This window comes from Talpa europaea, assembly GCF_964194135.1.
Source record: "Talpa europaea genome assembly, chromosome: 10".
NCBI lineage: Eukaryota > Metazoa > Chordata > Mammalia > Eulipotyphla > Talpidae > Talpa > Talpa europaea.
In genome coordinates, this window is record NC_140077.1 from 52,992,354 (window position 1) to 53,009,292 (window position 16,939).

At 38.6% G+C, this 16,939-nt stretch overlaps 1 protein-coding gene across 1 annotated transcript in view; it reads right to left on the reverse strand.

Annotated features, from left to right (window-relative positions):
* The window catches only part of BICC1 (BicC family RNA binding protein 1), a gene marked incomplete at its 5' end in the record, with an annotated part of 282,881 nt that overhangs the window by 9,102 nt on the left and 256,840 nt on the right, over positions 1 to 16,939 (reverse strand). The window contains 9 exons of the mRNA XM_084246139.1: positions 2,549 to 2,705; positions 6,714 to 6,868; positions 7,553 to 7,592; positions 10,415 to 10,580; positions 12,431 to 12,587; positions 13,103 to 13,235; positions 13,377 to 13,570; positions 14,392 to 14,553; positions 16,372 to 16,558. Coding sequence (XP_084102265.1) covers positions 2,549 to 2,705; positions 6,714 to 6,868; positions 7,553 to 7,592; positions 10,415 to 10,580; positions 12,431 to 12,587; positions 13,103 to 13,235; positions 13,377 to 13,570; positions 14,392 to 14,553; positions 16,372 to 16,558 — 1,351 coding nt within the window. The remainder of the gene's footprint in view (positions 1 to 2,548; positions 2,706 to 6,713; positions 6,869 to 7,552; positions 7,593 to 10,414; positions 10,581 to 12,430; positions 12,588 to 13,102; positions 13,236 to 13,376; positions 13,571 to 14,391; positions 14,554 to 16,371; positions 16,559 to 16,939) is intronic.

The following is a 16,939-nucleotide window of genomic DNA, read 5'->3' on the forward strand; positions in this document are numbered from 1 at the left end:
TATACCAAAGATGCAGCTTCACAAGGGATTTTCAGAGCAATGAGGGAGGCAGACAAATCACAAGCCAACCAGATCCATCCAGTCCCTTCTGGGACCAATGCACTCACCTAAACTTAAGAATCTTATGAATCTTATTCTGCATTGTTTTCAGCACCACTAATCATTTTCTCGGGTTAATTTCATCTCACAATAAGTCTTTTATATATCTCAAGTGGAAAGAATTTCTTGATAAGGATTTTCTCTTAAAAACAAATGTTTTGGGGCCTCCCTGGTGGAGCAGGGGTTAAAGACCGCGCTATCAAGCTATCACCAGCCACTGCAGCACAAGTTCAATCCCAGACCAGCCAAGGAGCAACCCACATAGCACAGCAGACCTCTCCTGCCTCACCTGCTGCTCCCCTCAGCAGTGTATTTCAGTAGATCTGCCTGTTCTGCTCCCCACTCTCTCTCTGATGAATCCTCTCACCACCCCTGTACATCTGGCTTACACCCCAGTTCTTGTATGCATAAATCTTAAAAAAAAAAACATGTTTTGACTCGTATATGAAGAATATGTAGAGAAAAGGACCCACACCAAGCCCATAATACCCTGAGTGCTGGAACAATCCAGTATTTGAAATTAAGGTCACAAAGTTATCAAAAAATATTCAAGAAGAGTGATTGGTGAGGTACCAGGCCAAAGGTGTCACACACAGAGTATGAGAACATGTGACTTGTGATCCCTGGACTAGACAACATGTGATTCCTGGACTGACAGGCTGGCCATATAACTTATGGCCCAAATGATAAATTTACTTTGAGAATAAAAGAGGAGGGAGGTACTGAGCACTTCACTAGAACAAACGGTATAAACAGGGAGAACAGACACTGGTAACCTTGACAAGGGTGTTAAGAAAACCATCTAAAAGTGTGCTGTTCAATCCAGTAGCCATTGGCTACTTGTCTCTTTAGCACATAAAATGTGGCTAGTGGAATTAAAATGGCCTATAAGTGTAAAATACATACCAGATTTTGAAGACTCAGTACAAAAAATATAAGTCATAAAAATTTCATGTTGAAAATGAGTTACTTTACGTATGTTGGGTTAAGCATATACATTACTACAATTTGAAAAAAAACATGTTTTAGAATATTCTTAGTGATACTTATTATGGTACACAACTTTAATTTTTTTATCTTTATTTTTTATCTTTACTTATAGTTTCCATATCCTCTCTGAAACTGCCTAAGCTCTTAAACATCTGACAAAAGCCAAATAACTATGCTTCTTTAATCATTCTTTTGTATTAATGAGCCCCCTAACCCTAATATTGAACTTGCATGCAGCTAAGTTGTACAGTCAATGTTAATTTTCCAGTATTAAGTGATGGAAAAGGAGAGAATGAAGCAAACACTCATTCATACTGGGCTATAGAAATGGAGATCTTTTCTACCCCTTTATCTGCACCTGACACCACTCTGCCTCTCAGCTCCATTTCCCCATCAGTGGTTAAAATCAAGCTGCTAACAGTCTCTGGCTACTTCTGACAGGCCCTGGGGAATGAATGAAAGAGGTGACAGTGCTTTCTTATTTAGACTTGGCAGACACCAAGATTGGCCCTTTCAAATCTGAGACTCTTGGCCACACAACCAACTTGATTGACAATAACAACTGGCTGTTACTGAGCATCTACTACGCTCACAGGGATCACCTTCCTTCAAGTAGTATTCGAATACTCCAAGTTATGTGTTTCAGGATTCCAAATTTGTCAAACACTGCCCTCTCCCCGCTGGCAAAAAAAAAAGGCATCGAGGACATATATTGTCAGTAGCATGTCAATTCTTGTCTACTTATATGGCCCAGAAGTATGGGTGCTGTTATAGACAAATCCACAGCACTAATGCTGAGTCTTTGCCATATTTGTTCACAGCTAGAATTGCTCTGCTTTAAACTGCTTTCTCTATGTCAATTCAGCTACATTTTGTCTATAGAAAAAAAAAATCAAACCCTGCTCTTCGCCTTTGGTAGCTCACCTCGGGTCAGACTTACTTCCATTGTCCAATATGCTACTCTGACCACATTCTGCTCAACTCCCTTAAGTCCCTCTCTTTTTCTTATCATCTCCTGGATGACTGTGTGCATGATTCATTCATGAGTTCATTCAGCACACATTTACTGAACCCTCAGTAGGTGTCAGACTCTCTGAGACATTTGGAAAGAACGAAGAAGGGAGAGCCTCAAAGCATATTCCTGGTCTATGGGTATTAATAAGTGTTTACTGAATGAATAACTAGATCCTTGGCTTGTGGAACTCAAATTCTACCAGAAGAGGCAGATATTAAATAAGTAATTAAACATCAGTATGATAAGTAGTAGTGAAAGCAGAGAGACATGTGGCTGCTTCACCAGGAAAAACAGGAAAGGCTTCACAGAGGAGGTGGCCTGTTGAGTTACACCAAATACTCAAGTGCATGAAACCAGGAGTTTATACTTGAACATCACACTAAGCCCAGTAATCAATTTCTAAGCTAATTACATCTGTACATATGACTAAAAGTCAAAGCTCACTTGATTTGTTTTGTTTACGCTTGGGGCTGCCAATAGAAGCTGCAAATTCACCATGACTTGTGGGTCCTATTCCATTTCGGTCTCTCCAGTTATGAGATTCACTTCCACTTCCCAAGTGCTCACGACTGTTGGACCTCGACAGGGACATTGATGAGCCCTGTAAAAAATCAAAGCCAGAAAAGAAAATATTTAATAAGGTGGGCTTCTCAGGATGGGAGAAGGAAAAATCCAAGTCCGGCCTGCCGTTTACCTTGATTGCTAACCACTGTGGTTTCCCATGAAGGCTGATTCTCAGGAATCCTGCCTCTAAAGCTTGTCCAGAATTTTGCCATGGACTGAGGTGCTTCATAATTGAGCCTCTGCACATCTTTCCAACTTTGTCTTCAAGGCTCCACAATCCTGTCTTCTCCGTAGTGTCACCAACTAGTTCTAACTTTAGGATAAGCATGCATGCTAGTTGTTTCTTGGCCAAATACCCTTTATCTTCACAATGTTGGTCCTTCCTTGTCACCCAGGTCTCAGCCTGAATGTCACCTGCTCCTAAGGCCTGCTATGACCACCCAATCTAAAGCTGCTGCTAAAGCTGTTTCATATTTATCAGGGAATTATTTACCCAAGGCCTTCTTGATTATCTGTTTTGCATGTCTCTATCCATCAAAAAGAAAACTCCACCATCAAAGATCCCTTGCATTGTAGCTCTAATGCCTAGACAATATGCCTGGAATACAGAAGGTGCTTAATAGTTGTGGAATTACTGGCTCTCACAGATGACTTTCCTTATGTCTATGGCAGGTCCTGTGCTGACTTTAGGAAAGGACATAGGGAAATGAAGGCCCCTGAGACTAAAAACTGATTTTTTCATTTAAAACCATCTTTTAAATTATGTACTTTAATCAAGATATATCCAATGCAGCTAGTAATTCAAAACTATGAATTGCTAGCATAATGAGATATTTTATAATTTTTATATATACATTGCATGTTTCTACATCTATCTATGTACACCTATATCTATACCTGTACCTATGTCCCTATCTATATCTATACACATATATACCTCACTAAACATGTTAATTTCTAGAAACACGGAGTAAAAACAAAATCTTGTGATATCTACTAGTTCATTGTCTACTAATTCAAATACCATAAGAAGCATCTTGCCTCCATTCTTTAATTTGTAAAATTTAAAATAAGATCATTATTCTGAGGAAAATTAAAAACCATCTTTGTTCCTAATGCAAGATTTTATTTGCTCCAGAGAATATGTGCCCATTACATATGCTTTTAAGGGGCAGTGTCAAAAAAGGGAAAATCCCTAACCAAACCCTGTTATAAGTCTATTGATGATAGAGATATTGTAGGTAGAAGCAGCCTTTTGTTTGACCTTTGGTTGACCCTATAACAGTAAGTAGAAGGAACGTATTTTTGAATCTTGGAGAAAAAAAGTTTCAAGCTGCCTACTCCTTATCTAAAGGATCTCTTTGAAACAGGCTAATTTCTCAAAGCTGCCCTAAAACTAGAAACAACTGCTCAAGAGTAGCTTCTCGGTGATCTGAATATAGAGCACAAAGCATCAACTTCTTGCCCTGAGCAAGTTTCCAGGAGCAGGAAAGCCATGTGCTTCGATCCCTGGCACAGCAGGAGGGTCCACACCCATCGGAACCTATTGGCCAAACATGCTTCTTCTCCTACATCAGCACTCTACTCATCCATTTGGTTTTACTTTTCTTTGGAAAAGAATATGGAAAAAGAGTGTTTCTAGCCACCCTCTAATTTAAAAATATTAAGGCTATAAGCAGTGATGTGTTCAATTTCTTAATATAAATTTGAAGTTCTCTCCACTTTTCCCCAGTTCCTTCTCCACCCTATGCTGTTCCCACATCCTATCCCAAAGAAACAATCCTTACTAATGCCCAGTTTTTAATCCTTCTGAACTATGAAGAATAAAGGGAAGGGCATAAACATGCAGGCAGGAACTGCTGCAGAGTATCAGGCCATGCCATGTAAGGGCCCTTTCCTCCCTGTCAACGGACGTGGGATACAAGAAGAAAAGTTCAAGTCCTAAACACCAAGGAAAATCCAGAACACTATTTCCAAAGAAAGACTGATCATATCAATGTGTCTACAGAGGACCTGAAGAAAAGCAGGTTACACGGTGAACACCCATGCCCTGCTCTAGCTGGGCCTCCTCCCTGTCCTCTTTCACTGAGAAGGGCTGCTAGACATCAGCCGGGAAGGTGGAAGAGGTGAGTCCAAGGTAGCCAAAGCAAGAAAAGTCACAAGAGGGACTCCAGCCACTGGGTCTTGCACATTTCTGCCCACAGAAAGTGGTCTATTCATCCTGGGCAAATGCCGGAGAAGAGTCAGGGGTGATAGCTTTCCACATTAGCTCCCTCAGTGTTACATCTCCAAGGTTGCCTGTATCAGAATCACATTAGGTTTATGCTAAAAAAAAACGTTCCTGATTCTACCCCACACCCGTCTGATGAATGGCATCCCAAAGGAAGAATAAGCATACTTAGCAAACTCTCCAAGTGATTATTACACCTGTCCAGGTATGCCAACATGCTTCCAGATCACGTGCCTGTCACCTCTGCAAAATGCCCTCTAGCATAAACCACCAGGAAGCACAGTATAAGGACACTCTGCCAAAATGAGTCTGACTCCTTTTTCTGACACATCCTCCCATAAACAAACGTAACTGCTCTGGGCTGCTGCCTCTTCATGGGGAAGTGTTAAGACTCGAGGAGTGAAGTTCCTCATCAAAACCGCAAGTCCAGCGGCGGCTGTCAGCCCTCTCAGCCCTACACTTGACCGCTACATGATGAGACTGTCCATCGTGTGGTTGCTGTTGGGCTTCAATAGCAGAACTGAATTAACATTTGTAAAGGGTACTATTTCATCTCTGGAAATACAGAAACACAACCAGCCACCCAACACACCCCTCTGCCAAAAGCAAGGAGAGCGACACGGATGACCACAGGGGCAAGAGGTGAATGCTGCAGAGTCAGCACAGCGGTTGGAAGGTCTCTGCCAACAAAAGGAATTGTTTATTTTCTCTCCGAGTTCTAATGGCAGCAAAAGGAGTGTACTTCCTAGCACTTTGAAATTTTTCATACTGGTTCCTACATTCTAACTGCTGACGGGAACTTCAATCTTTAAATACAGCCTGCCAGGCTGCTACTGTAAGTCTGACAATGGGATTCAAAGGAAACTATTCTTTTGAGTATTTCAATCATATTTTCTTTTTCACTTACCCAAAGAGAAAAAAAAATAGTACGTTTGCTTTTTCCTTTCATCAACAGTCTAATTTATTATAAAGAATATGGGTGGAGAAAACAAGGTCAGTCTACAAATGCTAGTTATTAGACTAACAATTATGAAACCCTTAACTAGTATTTGTTTTTCAGCCTACAGTTGAACATTGTGATACTTGGATTAATCATTTTCATCCTCATTTGCTCTGCCTGATCTCCCCAGCATTGTGCGTTTGCACTCACTCTGTCTCTCTAGCCAACCCCCCAACTCTCCAAGGCTTAGAGCCAAAATCTGATACCCTCAGATTGAAAAGGCCTGCTCAGTGAGTCACGTGCGGCCTGGCTGAGGACTCTGGAATGCTGGATCCCTTCTCCCCGTGGCAAGGATGCCAGCTTCCCAGTCTCACTAAGGAGTGCAGCCAACATCTGGGAAACATAAAATTTTGGAGCTCTTGTTTGTGATACTTCCTGCCGTGTTCCTGGCACATCTGAACACACTGGATTTTTACCTCATATCGGAAAACTTGTTTTTGTTGAATATTTGCCTTTTCTCCTTATGGTGGCTTTGCTAGTTGATTAAAAGGACTTTATATATATAAAGTGAACTATTACATCTTCCCTTTGCTTACCTTTAGCCTTGCTCTATAATTTATGACACTGTCCCCGTAACAAACATACATTTATCCAAATTCTCATCCCCTTAAGCTGATCAACAACTTTGAGAGAAGATATATATGTGTATATATAATATATGAGGGTGTCCATTTAATAGCAATATAAATTTCACATGAATAGAACTTAAAACCCAAATCACCATGAGTGACTCTTCCTTATGAAGAGGGGAACAATGGTTGTTCTCTTTGTTAAGGGGAATAGGCAGCAAGAATGAGTAGGGCATGACTACAAACCTCAAAAGTGGTTGTCATTGTGGGCTTATAGGACACATGATTGGCCCTTCTCAGCTCCTTGATGGTTTCAGCTGGCATGGATTTAGAAAACCCCAGGCCACTCCAGGTATTTGTGGGGGTTCTGACCTCCGTCACCACTGGTTTCTTTAGCATAGCTTTGGGAAACAGAATATAAAACAGATACTTAGTATTTTTAAATGTACTTATTAGATAAAATAATGAGGTTGTTTCTTTGACATATGTCAAGAAATGATCTCTAAGTACTATTTAACACAAAATGTCTTAAAATGTCTTCAGAGAACATTTTATAAAAAGGAATAAATTTAAAAAATCCAACAGTATGTTTTGATTGATCTAATATTAATCAACTCAACAACAAAATACAACCCAACCTCAACAAAATTTTTGCAAATTGCACCAAAATATCTGGATTTTTTTTTTGAATATGCAACTTATCAATTCAACCTTTTTTGGGGGGTTTATATCACATGTTTTTATTTTATTTTATATCTTTTACAACATTGTGTATTTCCTGTAAAAGTCCCACCACCAATTCACCTGTGAACCATCACCACAGTCCTTTGTGCTCTTCTCTCCCCTGTTGTGATTCCTCTACCTCCCCCTCCCTTGCAGAATGTCTGATTTATAGTTGCCTGCTAATTTTGTTGTTTTATTATTGTTGTTGTTCTTGTTGTTCTTCCCTGATCCTTTATTTGGTTCTCCTATATTCCTCCTATAAGTGAAGCCTTTTGATATTTTTCTTTTTCCTTCTGGTTTAATTCGACCTTTTATGAATAAACTGAAAAAAGTAAAGTGTAGATCATTAATATTTCACATACCTTTGGTTGCTAATAGTTTTTTTTGTTCATAGTCAAAGGCCTGAAAATAAAACAGAGAAAATATCTTTATTATCAATTTACTCAAATGTCATGTCAATACTCCATGATTAGAGAACAAAGGTTTTGATTACAGTCCATGAATCCGACTGGGACACATGTTAAGTTTCACACCATGTGACAGAATCGAGTTACTGTCTGATAAATTTAAACATGTTTCAAAACTAATTAATTAGAATAATAAATTACTATGACTAATAAATTATAAATTACTATGAATAGTAATTTATAATAGTAATTTAGAATAAATAATAAATTACTATGAATAATAAATTACTATGTCATGACAATGACAAGAGTTAGAAATTTTCCTTAAAAATAAAATATATATCCAGTTCACTATGAATATTTAACACACCAGGACCCAGTATGTGTAATATAAAATAAATAACCTAATAATAGTTTTGCTAAGTTTCAAAATGATGTATCATCCAAACACTTTCAGGTTATGTACTGGCCTCCTTAGTTTCTCAAATTCCCCTCTTCATTTAGATAAAACATGGATGGGAAGGAATGGGATGAAATCAAGACAACTTGTCATATTACTTATCCTAATTATAGTCTTTACTTTGGAAGTGAAATAAATGGCAAGTGTCTAGCTTTAATCTAAACTACATTAAGCAATATAACAAAATTAAACCTAGTTACCTTTTATTGCATGACTAGATGGCACCATTAAGCCTTTCAATTAACATTGAATGAGTGACTGTAACAGTCAGGTTTACATAAAGACCAAGGTAGGTCACTTTGTAAAAAATACTCCAGATATAGCTACACCTCATATGCTAACCTAGTGTCTCAATGCCCCAGTTTAAGGACTACCTAAGACTTGAATTCAGAATATCTTAAAGGCCTACCATCAATTGCTAAGAGTTCCTTTAACCATTTTCCCAAAAGAACTACATCATCAAATTATATGGAGCCCATATAATTTATCGTCTGAAACAGAATGGTTCTGAGAGTGAAATGTGCTACAAATAATAATTAGGCCAGGATAATAAAGGTAAACAGGGACAGTCTCAGACAAACCAGGATGTGTGCTTCACTCTAAGAACATAGCAGAGACAGATTTTTAGATAACATAGCTTTGTGATATTGTTCAAATCTTCTTTCTAAAATGGCATTAAGAGTTAACATCAACTTTTAATGATTAATATCTAATGGCAAGGTATAGAGAGATTCCAAATTCACTTGTTCAATAAATATTTACTGAGTGCCTTCTGGTAAAAGAGACTATGTTGATGAACCTTGTGGAAGAATACAATAATTAATCAAAAATAATCTACAGCCTTAAAGCACTCAGAATCTTAGCTGGGATGGGTTAGAGGGAAAACAAACTACAAAATAAATTAGGAAGCGAGATAAGTGTGACAAGAAAGGTGGAGACACAGCACTCCAAGAACAGTCAGGAGACAGAGAGATCATTCTTAGCTGAAGGAATCAGGGAATCTTCAATCTTTCTTCCTGTCAATGCACTGGGACTCTTATTGATCTCTTACTGATTGTAAGAGTCAGCTCTTCACTAATGGCATAAATTACATCTACTTAAGGTGAAACTCTATCACCAAGAACATTCTTACTCACTTTCAAAGAAAGGAACATAAAAATGTTTCTCTTTACATGTATCTTGATGGAAAAGAAGATGAGAACCACCAGATGAATGAAAAACATGAAGAGATCATGAAAGGGATTAGTTATTTCTTTCTTTCTTTCCTTTTTTTTTTTTGTGGGACCCAAGCCGGCGGCCGGGAAATGAACCGACTCTGCAGAGGCTGCAGGCAGCCTCGCAGCCCAGCGCTCAACCGCTGAGCCACTAGGGGAGGCCCGGGATTAGTTATTTCTTAGGCAAGAGAATTTTATTTCAGACAAACAAATCAATCACAGAAAATATAACAATTTTTTGAACATTTACACTTTATAAAGGTCATGTCTTATAAAACTATATTTAAAATCTCATGAAAATGTTAAAAGGCAAAGGATTAAAAGACAGACAGGCAGGAATCACTGAAGTATAATACAGTTCCATGAATTACTTTTTTTGACATATCTGTGAAAATGTCTTTGATTATAGGATTTTGTGAAAAGTTTTTCCCTTATTTTTGGAGGTAGGAGGATAGGAATGATAAATCTCTTAGTATGAAGTAGGGAAGTCTACCTAGTTATTCTAAGGTGAAATTAAATGAACACAGGATCTTTAAAAGCACAAATCCTTATTTTTCATATTGTGACCGATATGGAAATTGTTTAATGTAAAGGATGCTGGGTGCTTTGATGGTGGGGTTGGTGTGGTAACATACATGTGAGGAGATGTGACCCTCAGCCCCTAAAACATACACAGTGTTATAAACCAATGTTATCTCAGTAAAGAAAATAATAAAGCAAGGCAGCTATCCCTCAAAAAAAAAAAAGTTAAATGACTATTAATTGCAAGTTGTGATGCTAAAAATTAAAAAAGTTTCTAACAATAATAAAAGTTCTTTCAATCAACCACACTAAAAAAAAGAAAACAGCTCTCACATTTATCTATAAAAATGTGTAAGCAACAGATGAATAATGCCATTTGAATAAGAGGTGGTGACGTAGAACATTTTAATATTATAAGCAATTCTTCTCCCTTGAGTTTAATTTTGTTAAGCTTAACCATTTCATTGCTGATGTTTATAGCAAAACAATTCCTAACTAATAAATGAGTTACCATTTGCTTTTAAGTAGAGTACAGAAGGAAAACCCATTTCTGTTCTACTGCTCCCCTAACCCAGAATAACCTACATTTGGATATCTTTTGCATTTTTTTAAAATCATTACCTGCATGTTGATATATGAGGGCCGGGGGGCCAGGCAGGCCCTTTCAGAGTTCTGCTGGGCGGCGGCAGCCCGCTCCGCAGCACGCTCACTCCCGGGGGCCTTCTTGTCAGTCAGGGGGCTTTCTGCAGAACTCAGTTCAGGATCTGAGAGCAACCTGTCAGAGCTGCTGTGAAAGAGTTGAAATTGAATACTCCATTATTATATTCTAAAGTAATGAGTGTTTCCTATGCACCCCAGTCATTATCTATGTTTAATATTTTCAACAACTTACATGTATGATCTCATTTAATTCTCCCAACACTGCTTTGAGGTAAGTACCAGCAATTCCCTCATTTTACAGAGGAGGGGAGTACCTTGTCCAAGGTCACACCTCTGGTAAATGGTAGTGCTGGAATTTGAACCCAGGTGTTTTGACACAAGAGCTGGTACTGAAACTATTTTATGACATATAGTCATGCACATTATAAATGGCATATATACTGTGCCACAGAACAGACATATAACACTGAGGGGCAGGCCTCCCGAAAAAGTCCAGGGCAGGCTTTTCAACAGGAGTCACTTTGGCAGGTAGAGCTAAAGTCAGCTGACGTCCTGTGGGTTTTCAAAAAAACTGTTACCATTACCTTTAAAATGATGATTACCCACATTTAGGGTCATCTCCAGAAATAACCATTTTGTTGAAGAAATTTGTATTATAACTGGGCAAATTATCTATTGCATCTTGCTTTGTCATGGGTCACCCTCTGATTTGTTCATTATTATCTTTTTAATCATTCATAATTTTGGAGAATTTAGGAAGGTCTATTATAAATAAAGGGAGGACCAATGAGCTTTGCCTGACAAAAATTCACAATGGATTCACAGAGGACACTCTGAGTTGGAATTAAAAGGGCACCTACAGATCCTCCAGTGCAAAAGGCCAGCAGAGTTCAGAGGGAGCAGCACAAGCAAAGGAAAGGGATGTGGATATTGGTTTTAAAGTCAATGTGTGACAGAAACTGACTCGTGTTTTCAAAATAAGTAATGGACAAATCAAAGAACTGATCCAGTGAATGGGAGGATGAAGGCAGGGAGGCCATACTGGAGGTTGCAGTTGATTTCCTTAACAAGGAAAGGAGTGGGACTGGTCTTGAAAAGTGTCAATGCAGAGGGAAAGGCAAAATCATTTCTCCAAGCTATATCAAACAGTGGTAATTTGGGATATTAGTACCATGTTAAGAAAAACACAGATAAAGTGCATTTGCACTTGAAAAAATGGGAATAGCAATTATAAAACTGCAATTACAAAAGCAAAACAAGTTTGCAGAATAAAAGGAAGAACTGGCAATATAGATGATATATGTGCCATAATTGTCAAAAGCTACCTAACTCTCAGGATATACAAGAAACTGTGAGACAGAAATTGGGTAGTTGAAGGTGGGTGGAAACAAAATCTTTTGACGTATAATCCTTTCATTGTTTCGCTTTTTCAAAATGTGAACAGATCATCTATTTGATAAAAAATAAAATGGAAAGAAACAGTAAGGATGGCACATGTATAACTGAAGTATAGGAAGGGAGCATTACATTCAATATAATATATGCACTTATATTCACTGTGATTGGTAAAAAATACCATGATATTGACTTATTCTTAACAAAGTTATCAATTATCTGAGAACAAAGGCAGCTTAATTCAAAGTCAAATGAATTTACAGCGGGAAAATTTCTAGCAGTAAAAATTCCCTTGCTTATTATTGAAGAGCAAAGAGAATGTTAGCATTTCAGAGCAATATAGATAGTTTAGAGGACCGAAAAATAAACCCAAACAGCTACAGTGGGGAGGGACTATAGAGAAGACAGAAAGATTTATAACAGTGAAAATTAGCAGTGGTTATTATGAAAAAAGGGAAAACCCGTGGATATGATCAAACTCACTTTAACCAAGAAGCACTAACTATTGAGTTTAAAGCTAATTTAGCTCATTACACACTTTTTTTTCAATGGATCAGGGCTTTTGAAGGTTAAAGTACATACTGTAAGTGTGAGTTCTTAGTGCCATGCAAGAGTTCTACCGTCTGCCTCTTGGCACAGGAAACTTTAGATGGACCCATCATTTGTTTCAAGTCACCAGCATTCCCAGAATGGGAGGGGCTTCGAGGCATGCCGACTTCAACAAAAGCATCATTACAACCTGCAGAGGAGAAGAGAGAAAAGTGAAAATCCAAATGTCATCTTATAATCATCTGCAGTGGAAACCAGTCAGAATCCAATACAATGGCTGGAGACATAAGGGGACAGTTCTTGGCTCCTGAGGACAGCTTAAGAAATTCAGGTTGTCTCAAAAACTCATGAGGAAATGTGAACAGAAGACTCATATTTTTTAAAGAATATTAGGGTTAAAGAGTTTATAAAAAGAAATGCTTGACTTGAAGTAAAAAACTGCATGCACGTGTGTGTGTGTATGTGTGTGTGTGTGTAAAATAAATTGAGGCTGTCCTGCTACACAATTACATTCACTTTAAGTTAGGAAGTTATGTGGGAAAGAGATTACATGCAAACTGTTGAATTTCATCCAAGATGTCAACTTTTTGCATATTTGAGGCAAGACATTCATGATTGCTTAGCAAACCAAAATCATGGCACAGATTTTCTACTATGCCCTTGATCAAAGTAAGAGACCAGACTAAAGTTCAGAAGGAAAGATACCTTCTGTGGGGCTTGACTTGGGAGATGCCTGCTCAGACACAGTGGCTTGTCTGGATGGATCAACATGATTCGCACTCAGTACTTTTTCTCCAAGTGATGAAGTGGATATTGCACCATATTTTATATTTGGAGACTGAAAAAAAAAAAGAAAGAAAGAAAAGAACAAATAGATAGGGTCATAATTTGAAAATTCACTTAGGTGAAGGTTGAAAGGAGCTACCAGTGGCTCAATACACAGAGCACGGAGCACATACTCCTGGCTGAAGGACATTACCTGTGCGTGTCCATTTAAAGAAGCCGAGATTTTTTTGCCTTCTGTTTGCATACTGCTGATGTGGACATCAACAGGAGTCAAGCCAGGAGGGGGAGATGGAGCTGTGTGCCCATAGGTGGGGACTCCAGACAACAAAATATTAGTGAGCGTGGGGGCGGTAGATGGGATCATGAGGTGTGGTATAGCAGAAAAACCTGCAACAACATTTCATGAAAATTCAGACTCAACGACTATCTTTTCAATAACATTTTTGTTGCTGCAGATTTCAATGAGAATTCCATATTGATACCGCTCTGTACTTAACATTGGGCCTCCCTGGTGGCGCAAGGGGTTAAGATGCAACCTATGAAGTTGTCTACAGCCTCTGCAGCATGAGTTCGATCCCCTGGCTGGCCAGGGAGCAACCCACATGGCACAGCAGACCTCCCTTGACTCCCCTGCTGCTCCACTCAGCAGTGTGCTTCGGTCAATCTGCCTGTTCTGTTCCCCACTCTGTCTCTGGTGAATCCTCTCACCCCCCACACCTCTGGCCTGTACCCAGCTCTTGTATATATAAATAAATCTTACTATGAATGTTAAAGTTGTTAATGTTACTATGAATGTTAAAGTGGAACAGCACTGTGGAGAATATTTAATACAAACGTCTCACTGTACAGAGGAAGAAACTAGCAAGACTAAGCATGTGCAGGTAGCTCTCCAGCACATTTGTCTAACTAGAAGCCACATTTCTGAATGGGTCAGTGAGCTTCATGGGCCTTTGTCACTGCTCCCTGAATATCACGTGCTTTGTCCTACTCTGCCTGTCATGTTTGAAGATTATGTTTAACTTTTATGAGAAATTCACTGCTTTGGTGTGCTCCATTTTAAACAATTTACACCTCAGGAAATTCCTGCTTGGCTGCAGTATGCTTTCAGCCATAAATTTTCCCTCAGAAACAAACTCCTAGAAAATTTTATTTAAAAATTGGTAATACCTAAGAATACATGTCTTGGATTATATTTAAAAGATACTGACCTGTAGCACTTGACGTATTAGCAAGAGGGGATGCCCATAACGTGGGGCTGGGGGTGCCAGAACTTGGACTTTGCAAAGGACTGACTGAGCTATTGAGAGCATTCAGGAGTGAGTTCGGGGTCGTTGAAGTGTTTAAAGATAAGGTGGTGGGTCCCAAGAGACCTGTAATAAATGAATAAAAAGTCAATATGGACAAGTTCAAGATTTTTAAATGCAGATAACCTAAATATTGACATTTGGAATGCACATTGCTTTTATCTAGTATTTTCCAAATATAAAATATGGGTGACATATTCATGACCTTCTTTCAAATATTCACATAAAATGTTGTATGATACAACTCCAACACAGAACCCAGCTTACCCACGAACAGATGTTGGTCAGAAAATGGAAGACAGGCATGCCCAAACCAGGAAAGCAGTTTGGGCCATTCATTAGCACCAGCTATTTTGCATTCCACTCAACTAGCCAGAATGAAGAAAATTCTGCTCAAGTGGAAGCCTATTTTAATTTCTCTGAATAACTTACTGGTCACCTACTTACAAACAAACTCTTTTCAAAGCCATGACAATTAACAGTGGATGATAAAGGAATGCTTTTCTTCAGTAAAATGGCTCCGTCTGACCCATTTGCACACAGGTTGAACTTCCCAGAAGAGTATTCACACATATGTCAAAACACAACAGGACTTACTCATGTCCCTCCTTCCTCAATGTGTATGAGAATCTCTTTCAAAAAATTTTATTTTGTTTTTTTTGCTTAAAAGATCTTTTAAGGATTTAATAAGTAATGAAATTGCCCTGCAGACATGTAAAATATATTCTGAAGTAAAATGCGGATTTGTATATAAGTTTCCAGGAATACTTAAAACATTAAGCTTTATAAGACAGGCACAGTCATGAAAACTTTTTATAAATGGAATAACACTAAATCTTTGCTCGCTATTTTTCTGGTTAGTGCAGCAGGAGCTCAGTTCCTGCTAAGTTAACTGGCATCTTCTTACTCACATACATTGTGGTGTTATTATGAATCTGTTCTGGTATCTAATGGAAGGAACAACTTCGGGAGTTTAGGTTCCAAGAGGGGGGAACCCATCTCTACTGTCATGACTGGAATCTTAATCATATTATAACCATATTATATTTTTAAAGCAAGAATAGCTATTAGAAAAAATTAAAATATCTTTTCTGTTTGAAATCAATACAGAATGAGGCAGAATGATTTGCTAGATTAATTAACTTTTTATATTAAGGCTACTGAAAATGTACATAAAGTAGTGAACCTATAATAATTGTAATGTAGCAACTAACTTTGGCCCTTAGTTTGGGGAGTCATAAACGACGTGCTCTAAGTCACCCGATTAAGTGACTCACCCCACTTTCTTAAAGAACTAAAGCACGAAGATGATGCTGTTCTTTCATCTTTCTATTCAGCGTAGATATAAATACAAGTCCATTTGCTCCCCTTTGTGGCCGCAGGCTAGATTTCCTTTGTGTCTGGGTGAAGCAGGTCTAACTACCTGGGGTGATGGGGTTCTGTTTGTTTTCACTTTCCCCTCCCCTGTCCTCCTCTCCTACAAATTTGCAATTACTTTTAGAAAAGCAAACTGGATAATCTTTATCTCCAGGGACTGATAGCAATATTGCAAATGCAAGAGAGAACAGACACATAAATTACAGTCAGGCTGCTCACTTCACTCTCAATGGCATTCTTAATTTAGGAGAACAAACAGAGCCACTGAAAATAAGTCAGACCTTTATTATTTATGCCAAAGTAAGAAGAACCTAGGAAACAGAAATTCATAGAGTCTAATAAAAAGCCAAAATGGATTGATTCGAGTTTTGTTGCTTTTCACCTGATGTCAGGGCCTGAAGAGGAAAGAATAGCCTTTTAAATGGAGCCCCAAACAGTAGAAAGAAAGGGAATTAGATAAGCATTTCCCCCAGTGACTGAGAAGTGCTATAATAATAAATTTTATACCTAGTCCAGTGAGTCCGAGGCCTGCTGAAGCTAAGATATCCAGGCTGGGACATGCCAGGCCAGCAGGGCACGATGCTGGGGACGGACTGGTTGCTATGGTAACCCCACTGCTTTCAAGTCCGAGGAGACATTTCCTTGCTTCATACATATTTAAGGCATTTCGTTCAACACTTTTCACAATCACAGACTATGAAAACACATAATGGGAAAGAAAAAAAAAAGTGACATGCAAGTAATCCACCATGAATTGGGAGGTGGGTGAGACATGAATAATGATAATACGAATCCTACTCGGAATATATTAATGCTGCTTTCAAATCAATTGCTCTGTGAATTCTAGCCACTTAGTTCTTACGCTTATACCTTTTGGTAAAACCTTAAAATGTTAGTTAGCATTTATTGGGTGAGTTCTGTGATCCAGGCACCGTGACTGAAGTTGTGCCTATATCCCAAAGCCTTCTGGGGTGGTATTATTCATCTTCCGTGAGGATAAAGAACTTACTCAAGGTTACTGTGAGGGCTGGGCTGTGAAAGGCCCAGCTGGTGAAGGGGCGATGAGAGGCCTGGC